At 45.7% G+C, this 22,761-nt stretch overlaps 1 protein-coding gene across 5 annotated transcripts in view; it reads right to left on the reverse strand.

The window, feature by feature from the left end:
- LOC147705869 (CMP-N-acetylneuraminate-beta-galactosamide-alpha-2,3-sialyltransferase 2-like) overlaps positions 1-22,761 on the reverse strand; it is a 383,457-nt gene that overhangs the window by 54,474 nt on the left and 306,222 nt on the right. For all 5 annotated transcript variants that reach the window (XM_086932319.1, XM_086932317.1, XM_086932320.1 and 2 more), the window contains one exon: positions 13,987-14,032. In XM_086932319.1, coding sequence (XP_086788445.1) covers positions 13,987-14,032 — 46 coding nt within the window. The remainder of the gene's footprint in view (positions 1-13,986; positions 14,033-22,761) is intronic.

The following is a 22,761-nucleotide window of genomic DNA, read 5'->3' on the forward strand; positions in this document are numbered from 1 at the left end:
GAAGGTCAGGCCCCTATTCCATGTGTTAGGGAAATTGGCTCTCATCAGATACTCAAACGGTAGGTATCCAAGAGATCGTCCGTGGTCGGGCGTTAGTGAGATCGTCCGTGGTCGGGCGTTAGTGAGATCGTCCGTGGTCGGGCGTTAGTGAGATCGTCCGTGGTCGGGCGTTAATGAGATCGTCTGTGGTCGGGCGTTAATGAGATCGTCTGTGGTCGGGCGTTAGTGAGATCGTCCATGGTCGGGCGTTAGTGAGATTGTCCGTGGTCGGGCGTTAGTGAGATCGTCCGTGGTCGGGCGTTAATGAGATCGTCCGTGGTCGGGCGTTAGTGAGATCGTCCGTGGTCGGGTGTTAATGAGATCGTCGAGAGACGTTATAGCAATTGCAGAATCAGAGATGTGGCCAGTTCTATGAGGTAAATATAGGATATAGTGTGAATTCCCCATTCCCAGGTGAGTAATATAGATATAGTGCTTGTAGGTACTGGGAAGGGTGGTGGACGTAGCTGCTGGGCGTGTTATAATCGATAAGCTGATAACTCGGTCTGAAAATCCGGTCGCTACAACTGTGTTGCCCAGTGCACTCAGACCTACCCAAAAGTGCACTTGATCCTAAAAAGTTGGGCGTGGTGGTGCACAGTTGAGCTCCATGGTAAAGGAGATGAGCAGAGGTTGATGGCCTCTAAATAAATACAGTGAAAAAGGGTCAGCAGTGAATGCCAAAGAATGGCTGGTACAGATGGTAAGGCAGACTCAGCCACATTCAGGTGAGGAATCCCAGGATGGACATGTGAAGACAAGTTGAAAGGTCTTGGCAAGATGGCACGAGGAAGGCAACAGATGGGATTAATGTACCATGCGGGAATCCAGGATCTGAAGTTAACAGCAGCAGGATAGCGCTGGTTATTAGCAATCAATCCCCCCCACCTCCCAATAATGAACAGGGAAATGAAGCAATTCGCAATGCGTGCCACAGACCAAGATGGCCGCTCTTCAGTGAGTTATGAGGCACAGCCACGCTAAAAAACATCCTGTAGTAATCCACTCACGAGTACCTACAGAAAACTGAACAACTATGAACTCTATAGTGTTGATGAATAATTATAAACTAAGTTCCAGGAGGTCCTGCCATGGCCTGTATAGTTTAGGGCCCCAAAACTATCTAATTAGGATAATCAGCAATTGTTTGAGGAGGTGTGGGTACTGCATGGAGTAGAAATGGGTGGATTGGAACACAAATTCCATGGCCCTCTGGTGTTGACGGCTGTCGGAGGTTCTTTCACTGAGCGGAAGGAAGGTCAGGAATACGACTCTATCCAGTCTGAATTGGACTTGGCTGGTGGGCAGGCTGAAAACTATGGTGGTGATTATATTGCAGGTAGCTCCTGGTATTCATTGACTGAAGCCCTACGGAACAGTGACAGACATGTTAGCTGTCTGCTGAACCTGAGCAGTGGCGGAAGGTCTGTCCGATGAAAGATGTCTTACAGAGGCAGGGAACAACAGTACCAATAGGTTATAGAGCAGGCAAGAGTAATTGCTCCTCGAATGTGTATGCATGTATTTTGGCTGCGAAAAAATATTATGTCGCTGAAATAGCTCTATACACCCACTGGCTCTATACCAGTGGGTGTGTAAATGTACGTATGTATATGCTATTTCTATAGCACAAACCTAGTCAAAAGGAAGTGGAGTGTTGTACACGATCAAAGGCAAGCTTAAAGTCAGTGAGTAACAGGAGCAGAAATGGAGTTAATATAAATTTGGTCTTGGTTGAATTGAGCTTCAGGAAGGTGTTGGACAGTCAGGTCTGGATGATGTGAAAACTGTGTTTGTGGCGTTGAATGTAAGAAGTGAAGGAAACTTCAAGTAGAGTTATGTATCATCAGCATTTTGGGTAATGTAGATGCTGTTATCTGTGAGTAGAGCGCCAAGTGGCACCATGTAAAGGTTGAACCTGACAGGAGACATGGAACACGGAGGAATCTGCTGGTGATAAGAATCTTTTCTGACCTGACGCTGCACATGCAAACACACTGGTGTTGCTTGAAAAGGTAGAAGAGAGCCAGTGAAGGACATTGCTGGTGAATCACATTTGCCACTCAAGGAGGTGTATGAGGGTAGGATGGATGACTTTGTCAAAGGCAGATGAAAGGTCCAACAACATCAGGATGCAGGGGTCATCTTCACCTGTGGTCAAGAAGGCATTGTCTACAATGTGCAAGGTGGCAGTCTCCATGCTGCACTGTGAGCCAAACCCAGACAGCAGCTGTGCATGATATAGTTAACACTGATGTGATCTTTGGAGTAGAACATAGACTGCTTTTTCAATCATCTTGCCAATGAATGGTAGGTGAGTGATGGACTAGTAGTTGGCGAGGTCATCGGGATCTAGGTTTCTTTAGGAGTGGGAGGACCTGCCCAGAATTGAGAGCCTCTGTGAAGATGCCTTGATTGAGGGAGGCATGTACAAGGTTTAGTATAAGAACATCCTCAGAGAGAGCTTTGATGTAGGAGGATGGCAAGACTTCTTCATAAGAATTTACTTTAAGGGAGTTGTGCATGTCGGCCGGATCTGTGACAGATAGGTCTTTGAAGACTGATCATTGTGGAAATCCAAGAGAAGGGGTGGGTGTGAGGGATGAAGCAGGCTTGGTGTTGCCAATGTGCTGTTAGATCTGTATTTTTTCAATGTAGAAAAGGCTGACGGCATTGCACTTATCTGTGAATATGTTACTGAAGCATTTCACTGATCACGTTTTGTACTGTTTGGATGCTGAAATTAAACTCAGGAAAAACAGAGGTGCCGGTAAAGAATCCGTCCCTTTGGGGATCGCAGTGCTGGCCGGTTACTTAGGGTGATACCCCTGTCCCCACCCCCAAAGTAAAGAACTTTGGCATTTTAGTGGATTCTAAGCTCTCTATGAAGCCTCAGGTGGCAAAGGTATCTGTGACCTGTTTTGCGACCTTGAAATGGTTAAGCAAATTTATATGGATTCTTCCTGAATTTGCCCAAAGAACTGTTGTCGAGGTACTTATCTTATCCTGACTGGACTATAGCAGCATTCTGAACCTGGGGGGCTGGCAAAGCCTCCATGAGATTTAGGCAAGTGGTGCAGAATGCTGCCGCAAGGCTGATCTACAGATTGCCCAAACTTGCATCCGCTACATCTCTTCTTCGCAAGCCGCATAGGCTAAAGGTGGAGAAAAGCATTAAATCTAAGGCATTGTGCTATGTTTTCAAAGCAAGGGCAGGCACTGCCCCACCAAATCACTAGCCTGATAAATTCCTATGAGCCTCTTCACGGCCTGTGTTATAGTAACCTCTCCTTTTACACTGTTCCCAGGAATGAAATTCCTTGCATGGGCGGTGGATCATTTGCATACCTAGGCCTGAAACTGTAAATTGCCTTAGATCTTGCACTTCAGTGGTCCCCTTTAACAGACAGTTGAAAATATGGCTGATCTGATTTAGCTGGATGTGGGTCTCCTTGTCTATTGCTAAAGAGCCGGGACACCCCATGTTAGGTAGCTGCTGCCCTTTATACGTTTTATAAATAAATACAGAAATGGCTAAATGGAAAAGTAAGGGAAGCACTTCAAGAGGTACTTGTTTAAATCTTGAAATAATTTCATTACATTATGTGCTTGGTTTCTGTCAGAAGAACAATACAGGTTACCTCTGGAATAAGTAATCATCATTTTATGATCCTGTGCACATATCGACTCAAGAATGTTATTATGCGAATTCATAAAGGAGATTTTATACATCTTCAGGAGCAGAGAGTGGTATTTGAGATGTAGTATGTAACACCACCAACAGTTTTCCCTAATAATCCAGGAGATCCACTACTGAAATGGCCCAAATGGTAAAAACTATGCAAGAGTGTGTGGCACCAGTCTAAGTTTAGAGATAACATTGTCTCTTCCATTATACACTCTGGGAGCAGAAGGTCGAGATATACTGGAGAAATTACCCGAACTTCGTCAAGAAAATGCTCATGGACTGAATTAATTTGAAGAAGTAATAAAGAAACTTGATCTTCATTACCTGCTATGCATGAGCACAGTTCTGGAACGCTATCACTTTGGAAGGTGAGTGCATAAAGACAAAGAGACAAAGGAGAAATGTGTAACTGATGTGAGAAAATTAGCCCCTACCTACCAATAAGGGGCTTTTTAACATATAAGAGATCAGTTTTGTTACATTGCAACAGTGACAGAATATGGAAGAGTTGTGGTGAAAAGAAGATCCTCCTTTGGAAGATGTGTTCGCAACAGAGTTCTGCACATGTTAAACTCGGTTGAAGAGTTACAAAAGGAGAATACAGTGAAAGATCTTATAAAGACTGTAGTTCTGAGGAGTGTAGACAGAAATGTAGGAAAATTTGAAGGTTGGTGTTATACGTGTAGTCAAATCGGTCACATGGCAAACTGTATTGAGTGTCTAGCTTTGAGAGCGGTTTGTAACCAACGTAGTCACATGGGCACTTTGTCAAATGCTTTCATACTCAGTTAAAGGAAATAAGTCTAGTGATTAAAAAGAATTGGGGAAGAATTTGGTTACATATTAAAGATAAATGGAATACACAGGAGAATAAGTAGTTCTGCAGATGGGAGTCAAGGTGTTTGTTAATCTTGCAAACAACCAAACCCTATGTCACTTGGATATAAAACCTGGTCGCTATGGTGGACAGGAAATGAAAATGAAGGGATATTTTATGAGCTGTGTAGAGTATAAAGGACTTGATAAAGTGTACATAGTCTTCAAAGGAAATAACATCCTAGATTAGCCACATCAAAAAGAACTTGGTATTTTCCATGATCCCAATGCACAGTCTCAAGTTGAAATCAGACAAATTGAGGAGGGTTGTGCTGATTTTGGAAGTCTATTGCCAAATGTTTTTACTAGCAAATGAGGGTGTCTAATGAATTACACTAACCATATAAGACTGGAACCAGATGCTACACCTTAAACTTCTAAAGTAAGGAAAATCTGGTTATGTGTGCAGGATGATGCACTCAAATAACTAGTTAGATTGGAGACTGTAGGTATCACACCTGTTCATGCTACAGATGGGTTGCCGTACACAGTGGTAGCCATGAAGCCCACTGGGGCAATTCGTTTTTGCATTGACCTCAAAGGTTTGAAGAAGGGAGTAGCAGTGGACAAGTAACCCCTACCCAACAATTCTGAAATTATGTTTTATCTACTCTAGTTGGGGCAAGGGTTATCACCACCCTTGATCTGGCATCCGCTTACCACAAGATTGAGTTACATTCTACCTCACAAGGCCCAACTGCTTTCATAGCTCCCACTCATATTGTTAGGGATGTGTTGGGATGGAAAAGTTCCTCGCATGATGATAGACATGTATGTACCCCTTCTCTGAGTGCCCCACCTGTAGTAAAATCTGGATCCTTGGTAACAATTTTCAGTCATCATGGAGCACTGATCAAGCATGTGCACTATGACCTTGGCCTGTCTCATAGACTGACATCTGCTTAGACAAAAAGGGGTGCCCAAAACACTACCATCAAGTGCTGGAAGGCTACTGCCTTAACTGGGAATTAAGTAGCATGAGCACAGTGTTGGCAGCATATTGTGCTTTTTGGTTTTTAGTAATCAGTAGAGTGTACCGGCCTCTTTTAACCTGTGTCACATGAGTGCCGCCTCCTGCCCCACTCTAGTAAAGTTCCAAGGCTGTGTGCTTCACTCACCCATGGCCTGCATTGGAATATGTGCAGCCCTGAGATGTGTGTGTTCCTGTAGAAAGGTATAGTGTATGTGGGCACTGGAATACATGCATCTCTGAGAAAGTACAGTGCATTAGAAAACAGAGTATGTGGTAAAGCATATGCTTGAGGCTGTATTGTGCCAGTAAACTGGTACTGGATTCAGGAGTTAGCAAGCCGTATTGCGGGAGTGTGCTGGGATGTATGGATGGCCATTCGAGGGTACAGTACATTGGAGGCTGCACATGTGTTTATAAATCTATAAAGTGGTGTATGTGTGTGTGCTTGCAAGGCACATAACACATGGAAGCACTGGAGGAAGGAAGAGCCAGTCTCTTCAGTGCACAACAGGAACTCTGATTTTGAAAGGTCTTCACTGTTCAAAGGGGCCCTAGCATATTTGAGGAAGGAGATGGGGCTGAAAAGAGAATCAAAGAGTAGGGATGGGTTCCTTTGGTAACTTTTCGATGTGCATATCACTGAAGCTGACATCAAGGTGTGTACCTCTAGTCACTCCCATGGCCTGTTTTTGGGGCGTCCATCCCTGGAAACTGTCATGCTGTATTAAACTACTATATGGAGGAAGAGCACAACATAGGAGATGGCAGTTCAAAGTGGGCACCTCCAGAACACATACTTCAAAGACACTAAATCACAAGTGCGTCTGGAAATGGATTACAAAAAGGAGACCTTGAGACCCCCAAATTCTCAAACTGAAGTTGTATGTTAGCTTACCTCGAGTCCCGCCTGTTGTGACCTGGACTGGGTGCTAAGGATCTGCCAATTTCCCTTGTTGGTTGAGGTGTCACCACCCAGGAGAATCAAGAACACTAGCCTAGAGCGCCAGCTTTTGCCTGACCCACGACCAGTGTGCCCTGTGAGGAGAAAGATTGCTTGAAGTGAACAAGGTCCAGTGTGGGTCCTACCAAGAGGATCCCAAAAGCGCAGTGTGGGATTCTGGTCGGTTGAGAACAATGTGTTGATGGGATCATCTGTCCGTATGCACTGTGCGACTCCCATAATCCAGGTGGGGGTGGCGGAGAGGACTGGACTGGACTGGACTGCTGCACCAATTAAGTAAACTACTTGTGTGCATTGTGCAACCCCCTGATGCCAGGAGGGGGCTGCTGGTGAGAGAAAGACTCGCCGCTCTGGTGATGTACTGCCACAAAGGGATAACCATTGCCCTTGGTAGTGCTGGGACCTGAAGAGGGTGGCACCTTAATGATGCTCCTAAGAGATTTTTGTATGCGTGCAGGGGATTGCGGAGAATACAAAGGGCCATCACCATGTGTGCACTATTAAGACCCCTGCAAGTCAGGAGGGGGGCTGTAGGTAAGGTACTGTATGAAGGGTATCACTTGCTGTTCCTCCCACTGTGAATTAAAAACAATGCTAAATGTAAAGGCAGTGGATGCCTTAACTTGTTCCCTTTAAAACAAAGTAGAAGTGCTAAGGACAGATGCGTGCCTTCTCTCAACTTGATGCAGTTAAGACATTTCTTGTGGACTTGCAGAGGCTGCTTGATGAGTCATGAGAGTTCCCAGTGGTCGATAGGATCACTTAAGGACTAGGATTAACAATTATTCACCCTGTTGCACATGGCATGTGACTTTGCTAGGGAGAAGGTAACTAGGACTTCTTAGAACTACACAAACACAATTCTGTTCCTTCCGCTTTATCTTCGCTTTCCCTCTCTTCCCTCCTCTAGGTGTACCTATGCCTCTGTATAGTTTATTAAGTGTTCTTATCATGAACAGGCAGATATTACTTGAGATACAGTATGAGATTTATGTTCATGCATAGAGCTGAGATTTGATACTCATTCTATGTTGCTTGGTAATATTTTATGCACTCTAGATTGCTGTTGAAAGAACATTTTTGAAACATAGATGGCCATTGGTTGCATTGGCACTAGGCTGATACCTTGACATGTAAATTGGAGCACATATATGTCGGGCTCAACAAAAACAGTGGATAGAATTGTCCAAGCCAAGCAATGAATTCTGAATCTTGAAGATGCAGGGGCACAAAGTCTGGAGCAGTTTGTAATTCGGAATCACATGTTTTGCAACTCCAAGCTAAGGTTGAGGATTTAGAGGAACACTCCAGGAGGTACTACATCTGAATCGGATAGACCAGATCAAACACATGGTGAACATTGAAGGACTTGTCGAAATTCTATTTAGAGCCTGTTTTGATAAAAAAATCATTGTCTCAACACTTACCAGTTTAAAGTGTAGATCATCAACTACTTGGCATTTGCCTGTAATTAGACTTAAGATGAATATGTGAGCTTTGAGGATTATAAAAAATATATTGCACAAGTGTGAGGAATGCAGCATGGGACTGATGCTTGCATCCATTAAACAACAAAGATGATCCTGTAACATCTCATAGTCATGGAAGTGGTAATTGAGTTATTGTTCCCAAGTATGACAGTAACCATGAGGAAAGGTGCAAAAGAGGAGAAAGTGAGAATTGTAATCAACAAAGTAGCGCTCAAATTAAGAGGCCTGGTTGGAGGGTTACTCATCAAATTTCAAGATTTTGTGGCAGGCTTATCCTATAAGGATTTTAGTGATATTCATGTTAAATAATAGTTTAATGAAGACAGACACTATGCATCCTATTCACAATTTGAAATTTGTAGTACGTTTAATAGTACTACACATGTACTACAAAATACTATTCACAAACCTAAATGTGGAGGGCCTATGCCTTCACTCCTCCATTCTTTTCTATGGAGAGATCTCTAAACGAATGCGGAGTCCAGCACCACACATGGCCAACCGCTGGTAACACACATGCACAGAAAATAATAGAGGCAGGGATTTAAAATAATACCCCTTAGGAAATAATGTTAAAATAAATTAATTTGGTTGGATTTAAAAATATATATATATCTTACCTGCTGGCGGTCGCCAGTAGGTAGTTATAGTTAGGATCTAGTTTGCATTGGAAACATGTTTTTTTGTTTTCCCATTAACTTTGGCGTCGTTTGACGAATCTTCACAACATTTTCAAAACTAATGGGGCGCTCTGGTCAGCTCCGGTCTTGAAAGTTTCGGGGTGATTCGTCAAGCGAGGGCTGAGAAAAAAGGGGGTCCCAAAAAGCGTTTTCCCCATGTTACTTTCCATTGGAAACTTTAGACAAAGCTACAGCCAGAGCTGCTGAACGGAATTACACCAAATTTGGCAAAAAGGTAGCTCTTGGTCCAGAAAGCAACCTTTTTGTAATGGTGTAAATCAGTTCAGTGGTTCCTGAGACATTAGAAAAAGAATGGGTTTGATATCTGTCCTCCATAGGCCTTGGACCACCTCTCTGCAAAACAGCTCCTTGCCGCTTCCTGTAGGTACCTGGTGGGCTAGTTGGCCCCCAGGGACCCTCAGGATTCAAGGGGACTTAATCCCCCAACGTACAACGTGCTAGGGGGCACGTTAGCATAGTGGTTCAGGGAGGGGGCGGGCCTGATATAAGAAGTTAGCAATCCTGCAGTGTGAGACTTACTGGTGGTAATAAAATGGATAGATGGCCCCCAAGGTGGACGTAGGGGGCTAACTACTCCTCCTGTTACCTCCAGTAAATCCCACACAGTGGGATTGCTAAGAGGTGTTTCGGAGGCCACGCTCACCTTTCTCCACCACTCTGGAAACGCGACTGGTATGTTATAGTTAGAAATTAGCATTTAAAAAACCTTTGAAATTCACTGAAAAAACCATAGGTTTCAGGGATGTTATAGTTACAAATTAGCATTTAAAAAAACATTGAAATTCACTGAAAAAACCAAAGGTTTCAGGGACGTTATAGTTAGCTGGACATTTCACTTTTACAAAACAGAGAAATTCGGCCGTTATAGTTCAGCTAACTATACCTCGTGCCCCCGCAATGCACTGCTGATGACGTCACATATTACATCATTCATGACATGGTTAGTGACATCAATGATGGCATCACTGATGACATCTCAAACAACATCACTGATGACATCATCCAGTGACTGTGTGCTTCTCTAAAGTTTAAATATATATATTATAGTTAGCGGAACTAACTATAACAGCGGAATTTCTCTGGTTTTGTACGAGTGAAATGTCCAACTAACCATAACGTTCCTGAAACCTTTGGTTTTTGCAGTGAAAATATATATTATATATAGTATACATACATGAAATGTCATATGTAAGAAAATAGGAATTAATTGTAAATAAATATATTATTTAAAAATCGTAATCTTTTTTGTACTTTAATAAACATAACTATTTCAAAAAGATTACATTACAAATACTAAAATAACTTTTTTTAAATAAATGTTTAAACGAATTTTAATTTAATGGAATACATTTAAATTAAATATTTAAGTCAAAATCATGTTAATAATGCTCTAGTCTTTTATTTTTTTCTACATTTAAAACAGAAACATAAAAATAATTTAAATTATCATTGAATACAACTTTATTTTACTTTTTTTATTTACCTATACATTACCAGAGGGAGATATCTACCCAGTGATGGAGACCTCCGCTTAGTGTGAAAAGCGACTTCCCGTCATTAAATGCTTATCTAGAGAATTTTTATCAGCAACAGAAAAAGCAGATGCACAAAAGTTTATATTTATGTGCATGCTTCTGCTCTTGAAGTATATAATGAACCAAACATAATTCTACATAAAATTATGTATCAAGGGATTATGATAAGTACTCAGGTCGACTTAGTCTAAGCAGAGACCCAGTTAACCTGTACAGTTTACAGACAGACTCAATGGAGAAAACAAACGGGGTGCCCAAGACCCACTTACAGGCATTCCTCAGATTCAGGCAAAAATCACCCGGTATGTTTGAGGTGTTGTTTCATATATTCTACAAGGTGTATCCTTTGTCTTACTCTACCTTAAATATGTTTGAAATGTATCCATTATGGGTGTAAGCTACACACTCGTTATCATGTTTAGATCTCGCATAGCCATTCCCAGCAAAGACCGTATCACCATATGACACAAATTATACTGCCTCCTAGTAAGTTACAAATTGGACAAGGATTTATGAATGTAACAAAAGAGAATGGAAGCATTAAATATGCTACAAACACAGTACACTCAAAAAGCAAAAATGTAAGGCATTGGTCATGGCACATATCATTTACTCAACCACTCGTCCGCTGATTCTACCGAACATGGAAGTTGAGCGATTGACCATATTGCACTGCATATCATCAACACTCAGAGACAACATTACAGATAAATGTTAAAAATACACATTAACAACACCAAACCTGCTTCTCCTCTGACACCCACTCCTCATATGGATTCCACAATGGTCATCATTCAAATCCCTGTCCCTTAAAGACCTCACCAACAGGTTTATCTCCCTCAAGGACCTATAATAATTTAATGAGGCTGTAAAGACCAAGGTTCCTCCCCCATTTAGCTAAGCTTGTAAATTCTGTTGAGGTCTCCGTAGCACTAGCTTTGTATTCTGTGTAGTTGGTACTTTGACAACTGGGGTCGTCATTACCTCTGAGCTTCGTTCAATCTGAGGTGGTGCAGTAAGGGTTACTTGTGAAATAGCTGAGTCAGTGTCAATGGGGACCACGGTTATTGATTGTCTCTACTGACGGGACAGTTTGCAAAACTTGTAAAGGTCTTTCAATTTAAGCTAATTCTGGCTGTACTGGGGCAGTGGGCATAGTCTGAATCCCACTAGTGCTTATCTCTCCTGGATCCATATAGGTTACAGGAGCTACAAAGATGGTGTCATAGCCTAATCGTTCAACAAAGACCTCTCTGGAGAAGCTCCCTTACCACTACACACCATCCTCACTGCTGCCGTAACTCAAGGCGTCTTCTATGAAGCTCCCAGGACAGGCCAGTTCCTCCCATGCCTGAAGAAACACACACTAGACCCTTAGCATCTGACTAAGTACAGGCCCATCACTCAACTAACCTTCATTTGTGGGATAACTGAAAAAAGCAGCGTAAGCATAACTTCAAGATCACATCAACGCCAGTCAATTCCTGTAAGACTAGAAGTCCAGCTTCAGACAAACCTGCAGCATGGGGACCGCTTCCTTACCAATCATAGATGACTTCTTGATCACGGATAAAATGAACCTCGCCTGCAGGGGTTTAACACAGGCCCCCTCGGGGGGGGGGGGGGAGCTGCAGGTGGTCCCCTCATCACAGAACTCAGGCCTGAGCGCTCCAGATTAAATCCAGAGCGGGGGTCCCCTCAACTTTTGTTATGCCGCTGCTTGCCTCCTAACACTACTAGACCTATTAGCTGCCTTCAACAGAACACCCTGGCATCCACACCCTGAAATCGCGAATGGGATTCACTGGAAATGTCCTTCACTGGTTCTACTCCGACTTCGCAAACTAACACCAATTCATTCATAGGGAAACCATTACGTCCCACAAGACCCAGATTATATGCAGAGTTCTGCACGGTTCCATCCTGTCCCACTTATCAAACTTCAACCCCTACATGGAGCCCCCCCCCCGTAGGGCTCTACTCACAGATAATTTCTAAATAACCCAAAGCACTGATGATACACCGATTTACGATAGTTGCCTCTGCTCCAGACCTCCAACGCCTATAACACAGCCTGCAACTCATCCAGATTTAGATGTCTAAACACCGACCTGAAGCTTACCTCCACCAAAACAGATTTCCTGCTATTTGCTGAGAACAAAAAGCAATTACTTGCAATAACTAGTTCAAACCTGGTTTATCGACATGAACCTAGGAGACTCAAACCCAACATTTCACCCAGATTCAAGTCACTTGGATTCACCCAAGACACCACTCTCACCTTAAAGGAAAACGTCGGCAACAAAACCAAGACGTCGACGACCTGGTACCAGCTCTCTTTACTTATAGGGCATAGTCGAACAGCTGTCAATTTGTAAATAAATAATAATTAAATAAATTAAGTGTCATGATGATCCCAGGTCACAGCTGACACTACCCACTGCAACCAGGGCCGGACTGAGAACCAAAACCGGCCCTGGCAAAGTGCTCGGCCGGCCCCTTGGGGGTGCGACCGAGCTCTTTGCTGGAGCCGGTTTTCGGCTGATTTTGTTACAGGGCCGATATTGCAGCTGTGCTGCAAAAATGGCCCTGTAACAAAAACGTCCCCCAGGGCCCAGAATCGGCCCCACCCTTGCGGCGCACCGGGGGAATGCCCGGTGCCCGCAACGGCCAGTCCGGGCCTGACTGCAACCCCGGGTGTGCCGCTTGTGTTCCGTACATTTCTCTTACAACACTCTGTACTGCTATGACCAGTGCTCCGCGGAACCCCAACTAGATGTGAGCAGCAGTTTAGAAATATCAACGCAGGCATTACAATACAGTGCAATTATAGATGGAAGCAACGAAATTAAGTCTAGGTACACTAAAATGGGCTCCAGAGCCGAGCCTGAAAAATAATACTACCTCAATTTAAGGACTGACTTCGGTCTAAAGTGATACCGGGAGCCCTGGAGCAACAGTGGAGTGATAGAATCTGCAGAGAATAGGACCAGTGTAGGTGATGGACTCCTGCCACAGGCCTGTCACCGACAAGAGATGTTAAATGTATGCCAATTCATTTATGAGCAAGTCAGAGTGAGCCACAGCATGCACCATATCTAACCAATTCCGGCAAAAAGGAATCATTTAATTTCCGCTAGGCCAGAGATTAAAGATGACTCGGGTTCAGATCCGGTGTATGACAGAACGCTGGTGCGTCCAAGTTCTCTTCTGCAAACAATGCTAACCACCGGGTGCTCCTTTCCCAGAGGAAAATACTTGCTTGGGATTACACATAATATACAATTAGGGGGCTTTTTAGTGGGGAAGTACGCCAAAACTAAGTACAGACTGGCCTACTGCTCGGTATGTTACTAATCCTTGAGCACAATCAGGCATGGAGCTGCCAGTCCGTCTCTCTTCCATGCCCCTCTGGGCCACCATACATCCAGGTTTTCGACTAGTAAGGAGGCTGGCCTGCCGCTCCCGAGAGCTGATCTAGAGCCCTCCTTACTGATGTTAATGACATCATCTCCTTTCCAAGAAAAGGAACTGTTCTTCCGCTTAACATCCCACTCGTAATTTCTTAAGTGCTCTAATGCCTTCGGACAATTATTCAACAAATATGTTCAGGAATTATCTTTAGCAAGAAAAGCACACGTATCTTCACTATAGAGAAGTACCACAAGGTGGCGCCGCACTTAGCTTGAATGAAAATCAGAAGAACATGAAAGTCTGCCTTACCTTGTCTTTATCGGCCTTAATAAACTGCTTAACTTTCGTGTATGTGCTGAAGGAGAAAATATTGGGAAATTTAAAAGCATTGTCTATCAAGGCCTTTCATTTGTAATATCACATAAATGGACACTGTAATTCAACACACATTAACAACTATAATGTTGCACTGGAGAAAATGGCACCATTCATTTACGCACAAAATGAACATAGCGACGATACGGTCTTTCTAGACCACTTCAAAGTGGCTGAAAGATAAGACTCGCGTCAGTCAGTCAGTGTGCAACCATAACTGTACTAAATCAAAACTGCCAACGTTTAGGTTAAAATACATTCATGGTGGCAGTAAGACAAGAGCATATTTCCAGACAGGAAGCAAAATAAGAAGGCGTGGAAAGGTAAAATGTGACAACTGCACAATACTACAATTAGGAAAAAAGGATCAGTTTTATTAACACTGACATTTGATAACTAATGATGAATGCTTAACAAGATTTCTGGATGAGTAACACTGCCCAAAACTTAATGGACTTTCAAGATACTTTACTGCCTTATGTAGAAGTTCACCACTAGCTGGAATTACAATTGGCATAATGAACACACCCTCGCAGTTTTCCCCTGGCAGCTTCCAGGAGGTCAAGCCTGAAGAAATGTATTGTGGATGGGGGAAGGCACGGGCAAAAGGCAAAACGTGGAATTTACTATGTTAAAAAACACGATTCTGCAGGTTATGGTGACCGAAATTACCGCATATTTAGAAATAGAACATATTTTAGCACAGTAGGAATGCAATTTAGAACATATTTTAACATCAGTAAAATGCATATTTAGAAATTACTTGAAAAATGTGTGATTATCGTCTTGTAAAACAAGTAAATAAAACCAAAGCATATTGTAGTGTGACAAATATAGACATGAAAGATGCTATTAGAAACTCTTCACTGAAATTCCATGTATTTTAAAATTTGCACTAACTATGGTTTAGCCTGTGCAGCGACCAGTACGGATTCTTCTTTCGACCTTCGCTCATAGTAAACTTAGCTGTGCAACAGCCGATTATTGATGTCATCGTAGAAAAGTGCTGACTTTAGTATTATCTTCATTTAGTTTCTCTCACCCCATGTTAGCTAATTGCCATTGATAATAATAAACGTATTAAAAATGAATAGAATAAATGGTGATGTAGACTTATAATATTGCTTAATTAACTCAATATATGGATAAGGAGAAGGATAAAAATGCAGTTAAGCGAGAGACGAGGAAGAGTAAGATACTGATTCAGGAGATGAAATATTGGAAGAAATACTGTCATCCCAACCACCTCCTGTGACCTATACGGATCCGGGAGACATAAGCTCTAGCGCGATTCACACTATGCCCACTTCCCCAGTACAGCCAGAAATAACTTACATTGAAAGACCTTTACAGGTTTTGCAAATTGTCCTGTTAGTAATGAGGCGACCAATAACTGTGGTCCCCACTGACACTGACTAAGCTATGTCACAAGTAACCCCTACTGCATCACTTCAGATTGAATGAAGCCCAGACGTAATGACGACTCCAGTTCTAGAAGAACCAACTACACAGAACACAACGCTAGTGCTATGGAGACCTCAACAAAATGTACAAGCTTTGCTTTAGGATGAGGCTGCAGGCATCGAGAAGAAGATCGGAGGAGGTCGTCCAACACTGGATCCCAGGTAAGGATCACTGGAGGGACCTCGTTGGGGTGTTGGGCCACTCAGACTTGTACCGTGGGCATCGGGTGCAGCCTGGTAGGGACTTGTGGATCTGGCTGGACCTGGAGTCCTGGTTTGGGTTGTTGGACAAATCCGGTGTCCAAGGAAAATCAGACTTCTTTGAGAAGGCAGGGCAGGTCCCCAGGATTCTATCAGGCTGCTGGCTGCAGGACACGCTGGTTTCTTCTTCTGCAGCATGGCTCTTCAGTCCTTCTTGTCAAGTCAAATTTGGTTTCTGGGTTCAGGGCTGCCCCCTAAATACTGTGTTTAGGGGGTGTTTTAGGGGTCTCGAGGTAGTAGCCAATGGGCTACTGTCCTTACGATGACTACACCCTTAGGGTGCTCACCCCATTAAGGGGGTGGACACCATCCCTATCCCTCAATGGAGGGTGCCTGCCATCTGCAAGATGGCGGGAACTGAAAAGTGGGCTTCATCTTGCCTCCCCCACCTGAGGGGTAGGGTTGGCAGACGCGGACATACCTTCTGGGCTGATCTACGTTTTCCTGCCTGTCTTTTTGCCGAAAAGGTGGTGAGACAGGTAGCGAACGCTCCTCCTGATAGCAGGTGAGGCTGGGGGTCGATGTGTAAAGGTGCCAAAGGCCTTTGAAGCGCCATTCCTGACCTGGAAGAGGGGTGAACACCTCTGCCCAGGAAAGACTTTGTTTCTCGTCCGAGAGAGCAACGGCTCACACCACAGGGGTCCAAAATCCTGTCTCATGGTGGCAGGCTGATGGTCACCAGTCAGAAAACTCACCAGAGGCTGGTTTAGTTCAAGGGTCCCCTCTAGAAGGGACCTCTGATTGCAGTGAATAGGAAATCGGACACTGGGATCAGTGCAGGTTTATTCATTATTTAGAGTTTTATATAGCGCAAACTAGACCTGAGGATATCAGGTATCAGAGCGCTTTACATGAGCACCAGTTTCTTTACACAGACACATTCATTTTTAATTTTTTTTTTTGTGTTCGCCACGGGGAGATTAAGTGATTTGCCCAGAATCACAGGATGTTAAGCGTTGTTGCCAAGACTCGAACCCGGTTCCCCAGTTTTGAGGTCGACCACTATAGCCGTAAGGCTACATCCTTTCCAATTTTGTCTTTGATACCAAACATCTCAAGATTAGGTAAAGCCATCATGGTGCTAGGTAATTCGTACAGACCAGTTTCCAGACCATTTACTCAGTATGGCTTTACTGTGCTCTTATAATATTTAAGAATGGCCTTAGATATTATAGGGGCCTGTCTGCTCATGCAGATAGGCCCTCACATGAGACATAGTGCCCCCTACCTGAAGGGTGACTTACCTAGGCCTCCTGCCACGCTGGGCAGGCACACAGGGATGTGTGCCATATCGACTCTTCACTTTTAGCTGTGCCAAAACACGCAGGCGGCAATGGCAGTGGTTCATGTTTGTGGCAAGAGGTCTCTGAGGGTGGCATAACACATGCTGCATCCCTCAGAGGCCTTTCCCTGGCTACTGTGACCTTGGTACCATGGGTACCCCTTACAAAAGACGAATAGGTAGGCTAGAGTTGTGCCAAATGTGGAAACAATGGTACAGTTTAGGGAAAGAACACGGGGCCTGTGAACCTGATTGGCAGGGGCCCAGGGCACACTGATTGCATCAGGTATGTGGCAAAACATTTAGGGGCAACCCTGCAGAAAGGGTACTTTCCTACACAAGCAGCTCCCCCCAAACGAAAGGGGGCAAGACTAATCTTTCCCAAAAGAGTTGTCCCCATCTAAATGGAAATCTGCATTGGAATGGGCAGTCCCAGGTCGGTGTTCTACTGTAAAGTCCATTACCTGTAGGGAGATGGACCACCTCAACAGTTTGGAGTTTTCACCATTCATTTGCATTAGCCATCTGAGAGGTCTGTGGTCAGATGGGATTAGGAAGTGAGTCCCAAACAGGTGAGGTCTCAACATCTTCAGGGACTAAACTACAACAAAGGCCTCCCTCTTAATGACACTCAACGCTGGTCCCTAAGGAGTAGCGTCCTGCTTAAAAAGCAACAGGTTGGCCCTGGCCATCATAATTGGTCTGGGATAGGGGTGCTTCTATCCCTAGCTCAGTGGCATCAGTCTGTACAATGAACTACTTGGAGTAGTCTGGAGCTTTGAGAGTATGTGCTGAGCACATTGCCTCTTTCAGGGTGGCAAAAGCCTTTTGACAGTTCACTTTCTTTGGCATCTTCTTGGAGGTCAGTTCTGTGAAGGGGTCCACTGTGACCCCATCCCTTCACGAACCTTAGTTAATACCCAGTCAAGCAGGGGAATGCCCTGATTTGGGTATGGGTTTTTGGAGCCTCCCAGTCCAGGATGGTCTAAATCTTGGGCTGTAAAGGCTGCACTTGGCCCCCACCTACAAGGTAGCACAAGTATACAACAGTTCCGTGCCCTATCTGGCACTTGGATGTCTTGGTATTTAGGCCTACAGATTGCAGAGCCTGTAAAAACTTCCCCAGGTGAACCAGGTGATCCAGCCAGGAGGAGCTAAAGACAGCAATATCATCAAGATATCTACACTAGAGGTCTCCAACCCCGCATGGACTTGATTCACCAACCTTTGGAAGGTGGCAGGGGCATTCTTAAAACCAAAGGCCATAACAGTAAACTGATAATGCCCATCAGGTGTGGAAAATTCAGTTTTTTCTTTGGCTCCTGGGCTATGCAATCTGCCAGTACCATGAAGTTAAGTCAAATGTGCTGAGAAATTTGGCTGCCCCTAGTTTGTTTATCAGCTCAGGGTATGGGGTGAGCATCAGTCTTAGTGACAGCATTGAGCCCTCTATAGTCCACACAGAACCTTGTCTCTCTTTTTCCAGCCTGGGGGTGAGGTTTGGGGACTAAGACCACTGGCCTGGCCTGGGGACTTTCAAAGGGTTCAATAACCCCATACCTCAGCATCATGCTTCACCATTGTTGCTCTCTTTGACTTGGTCAGATTGTTGATAAATCATTGTTTTGACAGGCAAGCTGACCCCAGTGTCCACATCATGGGTACACCAGTGTGTCTGGCCAGGGGTCAAAGAGAAGAGCCCAGCATACTGTTGCAGGACATGCCTGCAAACAGCCTGCTGTTGGACAATGAGAGTTTCTGAATAGATGAGCCCATCAACCGACCTATCTTGGGGGCTGGAAGAGTGAGGTAAGGAAGAAGTTCACTCTGTCTCCTGACCCTCATCAGTGAACAACAACAAGGACACATCTGCAGTGTCACAAACAAGTTTCAGGAGGTTCACATGGATCACCCTCTTGGGATACCTGCTAGTGCCAAAGTCTAAAAAGTTAGTGACCTCACTTTTCCTTTCTAGGATAAGGAAAGGGCCACTCCATTTGTCCTGGAGCCCTTGGTGCAGAGGGCTCCAAAACCCACAACTTGTCCATGGTTGGAACTCCACCAGGGTCATAACACAGCTTCTATGGTCATACCACAGCTTCTGAAGTTGTTGGCTGGCCTCAAGATTTTTGGATGCCTTTTCTATGTACTCTGCCTTCCTTGAACGTAGGCCTAGTACATAGTCCACCACATCTTATTTAAGTTCATGGAGAGGTCTTTATCAACCTTCCTTTACGAGATCAAGTGGTCCCCTCACAGGATGGTCAAACAGAAGTTCAAAGGGGGAAACCCTACTCCCTTCTGAGGAACTTCTCTATAAGCAAAAAGCTGGCATGGCAAGAACACATCCCATCACCTTTTGAGTTTTCAGGGAGCCCCATGATCTTGCCCTTGAGAGATTCAACAAGACCATTTGGTTGTGGGTGGTAAGGTTTTGTGAGTAGTTTGTAGTTAATTCCACACTCATCCCTAGGCTATCCTGTTTTAGGTTTAAACCTATTATAACTGATAAAACCCCACCAAAAGGAAAATAGCCCTCCCCATTGTAAACATATAAACACTGAAAAACAACCTGCACAACCAGGCGACCGCCTCGTTCCCCGACGACTGGAAACACGCCGAGGTCAACCCCCTCCTAAAGAAACCCTCAGCGGACCCCACCGACCTCAAAAACTACAGACCCATCTCCCTGCTCCCCTTCCCAGTGAAAGTCATCGAGAAAGCCATCAACAGCCAACTCGCCAAATTCATTGAAGAACACAACATCCTCGACTCCTCCCAATCCGGCTTCAGAAAAAAACAGTACGGAAACCACCCTCCTCGCCGCAGCAGACGACATCCGCACCCAACTGGAGAAAGGAGAAACAGTAGCCCTCATCCTTCTAGACCTATCAGCGGCGTTCGACACAGTCTCCCACCACACCCTAATACGCAGACTCTACGACGCAGGAATCCAGGACAAGGCCCGTGACTGGATCTGCTCCTTCCTCTCCGGCAGGACGCAACGGGTCAGACTCCCCCCTTTCCTCTCAGACCCCACACCTACCACCTGCGGAGTCCCCCAGGGCTCCTCCCTCAGCCCGACGCTCTTCAACGTCTACATGGCTCCACTTGCCCCCATCGTCAGAACCTACGGACTCAACATCGTGTCATACGCAGACGACACCCAGCTCATCCTCTCCCTATCCAACGAGCCCAACACCGCCAGACGCAACTTTCGAGAAGGCATGGAAGCCGTCGCCAAATGGATGAAAAACAGCTGCCTACAACTAAACACCAACAAAACAGAAGTACTCATCATGGGCCCAAACCCCGACGCCTGGAGCGACACCTGGTGGCCCACCGCCCTCGGAAACCCGCCAACCCCCACAGACCACGCACGCAACCTGGGAATCATCCTGGACTCCGAGCTCAAAATGGACCGCCAGATCAACTCTGTCTCATCTTCCTGCTTCCACACCCTCCGCCTCCTTCGTAAGACCTTCAAATGGATCCCCCTCGAACACCGAAAGACAGCCACTCACGCCCTGGTCACCAGCAGACTCTACTACAGCAACGCACTCTACGCCGGAATAAACAAAAACCTCATTCGCAAGCTACAGAACATCCAGAACGCCGCCGCAAGACTGGTCCTCAACATGCAAAAAAACTGCCACAACACTGCCACATCTCCCAGCACCTGCGCACACTCCACTGGCTCCCCGTCGAGGCGAGAATCACTTTGAAGATGCTCACCCACGCACACAAGGCCCTCCACGGCACCGGACCAGCATACCTGAACAGCCGGCTCAAATTCCACACACCCCAAAGGACCCTACGATCAGCCCAGCTCTCCTACGCCGTGGTCCCCCGCACCAGAATGACCAGATCGGGAGGCCGCTCCTTCTCCTTCCTCGCGGCCAAAGCATGGAACGCCCTTCCGCTCCACCTCAGACAGACAAGATTGCTCCCCATCTTCGCAAGAAACCTCAAAACCTGGCTCTTCGACAGACCCCCTCCTTGATGGAATGGAACCTGCACCCCCCCCACCCCTAGCGCCTTGAAACCCTTACGGGTGAGTAGTTGCGCTTTAACAAACTCCTGAGTGATTGATTGATTGGATTCGGTGATAGTGACGGCGGCCAGGAAATTACACTCTACCTCCCCGTCATCCACCGTGCCGCCAGATAAAGAAAGTCGATGGATCGACACGGCTGGAAGGAAGGCGTGTGGCACCGCTTCAGCAGCCATGAAGGCAGCCAGTGACACAGCTCTGCTGGGACGTTATGATAGGGCGCTGTGGGACTCCCTGCAACAGTTCGTGGAACTGCTACCGAGAGACAAGAGGGAGGACTTCCAAGAGATCCTCAAGGAAGGGATGCTGGTGTCAAATCAGGTCATCAGCGCGGCTTCAGACGCCTCCCTGTTGGCTGCACATGGTTACTGCCATGGAATCAATCAGCGGCGACATGCCTGGCTCCGTCTCACGTCACTCAAGCGGGAGGCCCAGCAGCGGGTGGCCAATCTGCCCTTTTCCGGGCGAACCTTGTTCGGGAAACACGCAGATGATGAGATGGCCCGCATGAAGGCGGAGGCGGAGACCCTTACGGCTATGGGCTTAGAGAAGCCCAAAGAGAAGAAGTCCTACCGACCGTTCCAAAGACGGTTTGGTGCACAAGGAAGAGGACGGGGACAGTCTTCGGGACAGCAGCAGAAGCAACAGCAGCAGTTCCGGAGACCGTTCCAGAAACGGCAAAAGGGTAGAGGGGGACAGCAGTCCTCTACCGCAAACAAGGGCCCGGCCGGGTCACGACCCTGAGCGGTTACTTCCCCTTCGTCCGTTACCCGCTCCGGTGCGGGGAAGCGTTCAATTTTTTCTGGCAGAGTGGAGAAAAATTACTCAGGACAAGTGGGTGCTGAATATTTTTTGCAATGGATACAGTCTTCGGTTCATCAGCCCTCCTCCAGCGATCCCTCCGGTCAGCTCGCAGTATCAACTGCACGAGCTCCAGGCGGAGGCCGATATCCTGTTAAGGAAAAGGGCGATAGAAGACGTACCTCTGTCTCAAAGAGGAAGAGGTCTGTACTCCCAGTTCTTCCTGGTTCGCAAGAAGGACAAGAACGAGTTCAGGCCCATTCTGAACTTGCGGCAGGCAAACAGATGGATTCGCAGAGAAAAGTTTTGCATGCTATTGTTGCATCAGATTTACCCTCAGTTGCAACGGGGAGACTGGCTTTGTGCGATAGACCTACAGGATGCGTACTTCCATGTGCCCATTGCACACAAACACAGGAAGTTCCTGCGATTCCAAGTCGGCACCAATCATTATCAGTACACAGTACTGCCATTCGGACTGAAGTCTGCGCCAAGGACATTCTCGAAGTGCATGGCGGTGGTAGCAGCACACCTCAGGGAGAACAAGGTGTTTGTCTACCCGTACCTGGACGATTGGTTGATCAAGGCCTCCTCCTTCTCGGAAGCTCAGGCACACTTCCAGAAGACGTGCGTTCTCTTGAACAAGCTGGGGTTGCACATCAACATGTCCAAGTCTGTCCCGACTCCGGTCCAGTGCATTCAGTACTTGGGAGCCACCATCGATACGCTGTCAGCAAGAGTGTCTCCTTCGGAGGAGCGACGTAGATCGATCCTTCGGAAGGCTCAGGCTCTTATGACCGCTCCATCTACAACAGTGAGGACGGTGTCTTCTCTACTGGGATCGATGG

The sequence above is a fragment of the Lissotriton vulgaris genome, chromosome 7 (genome assembly GCF_964263255.1).
Source record: "Lissotriton vulgaris chromosome 7, aLisVul1.2, whole genome shotgun sequence".
In the NCBI taxonomy this organism is placed as follows: domain Eukaryota; kingdom Metazoa; phylum Chordata; class Amphibia; order Caudata; family Salamandridae; genus Lissotriton; species Lissotriton vulgaris.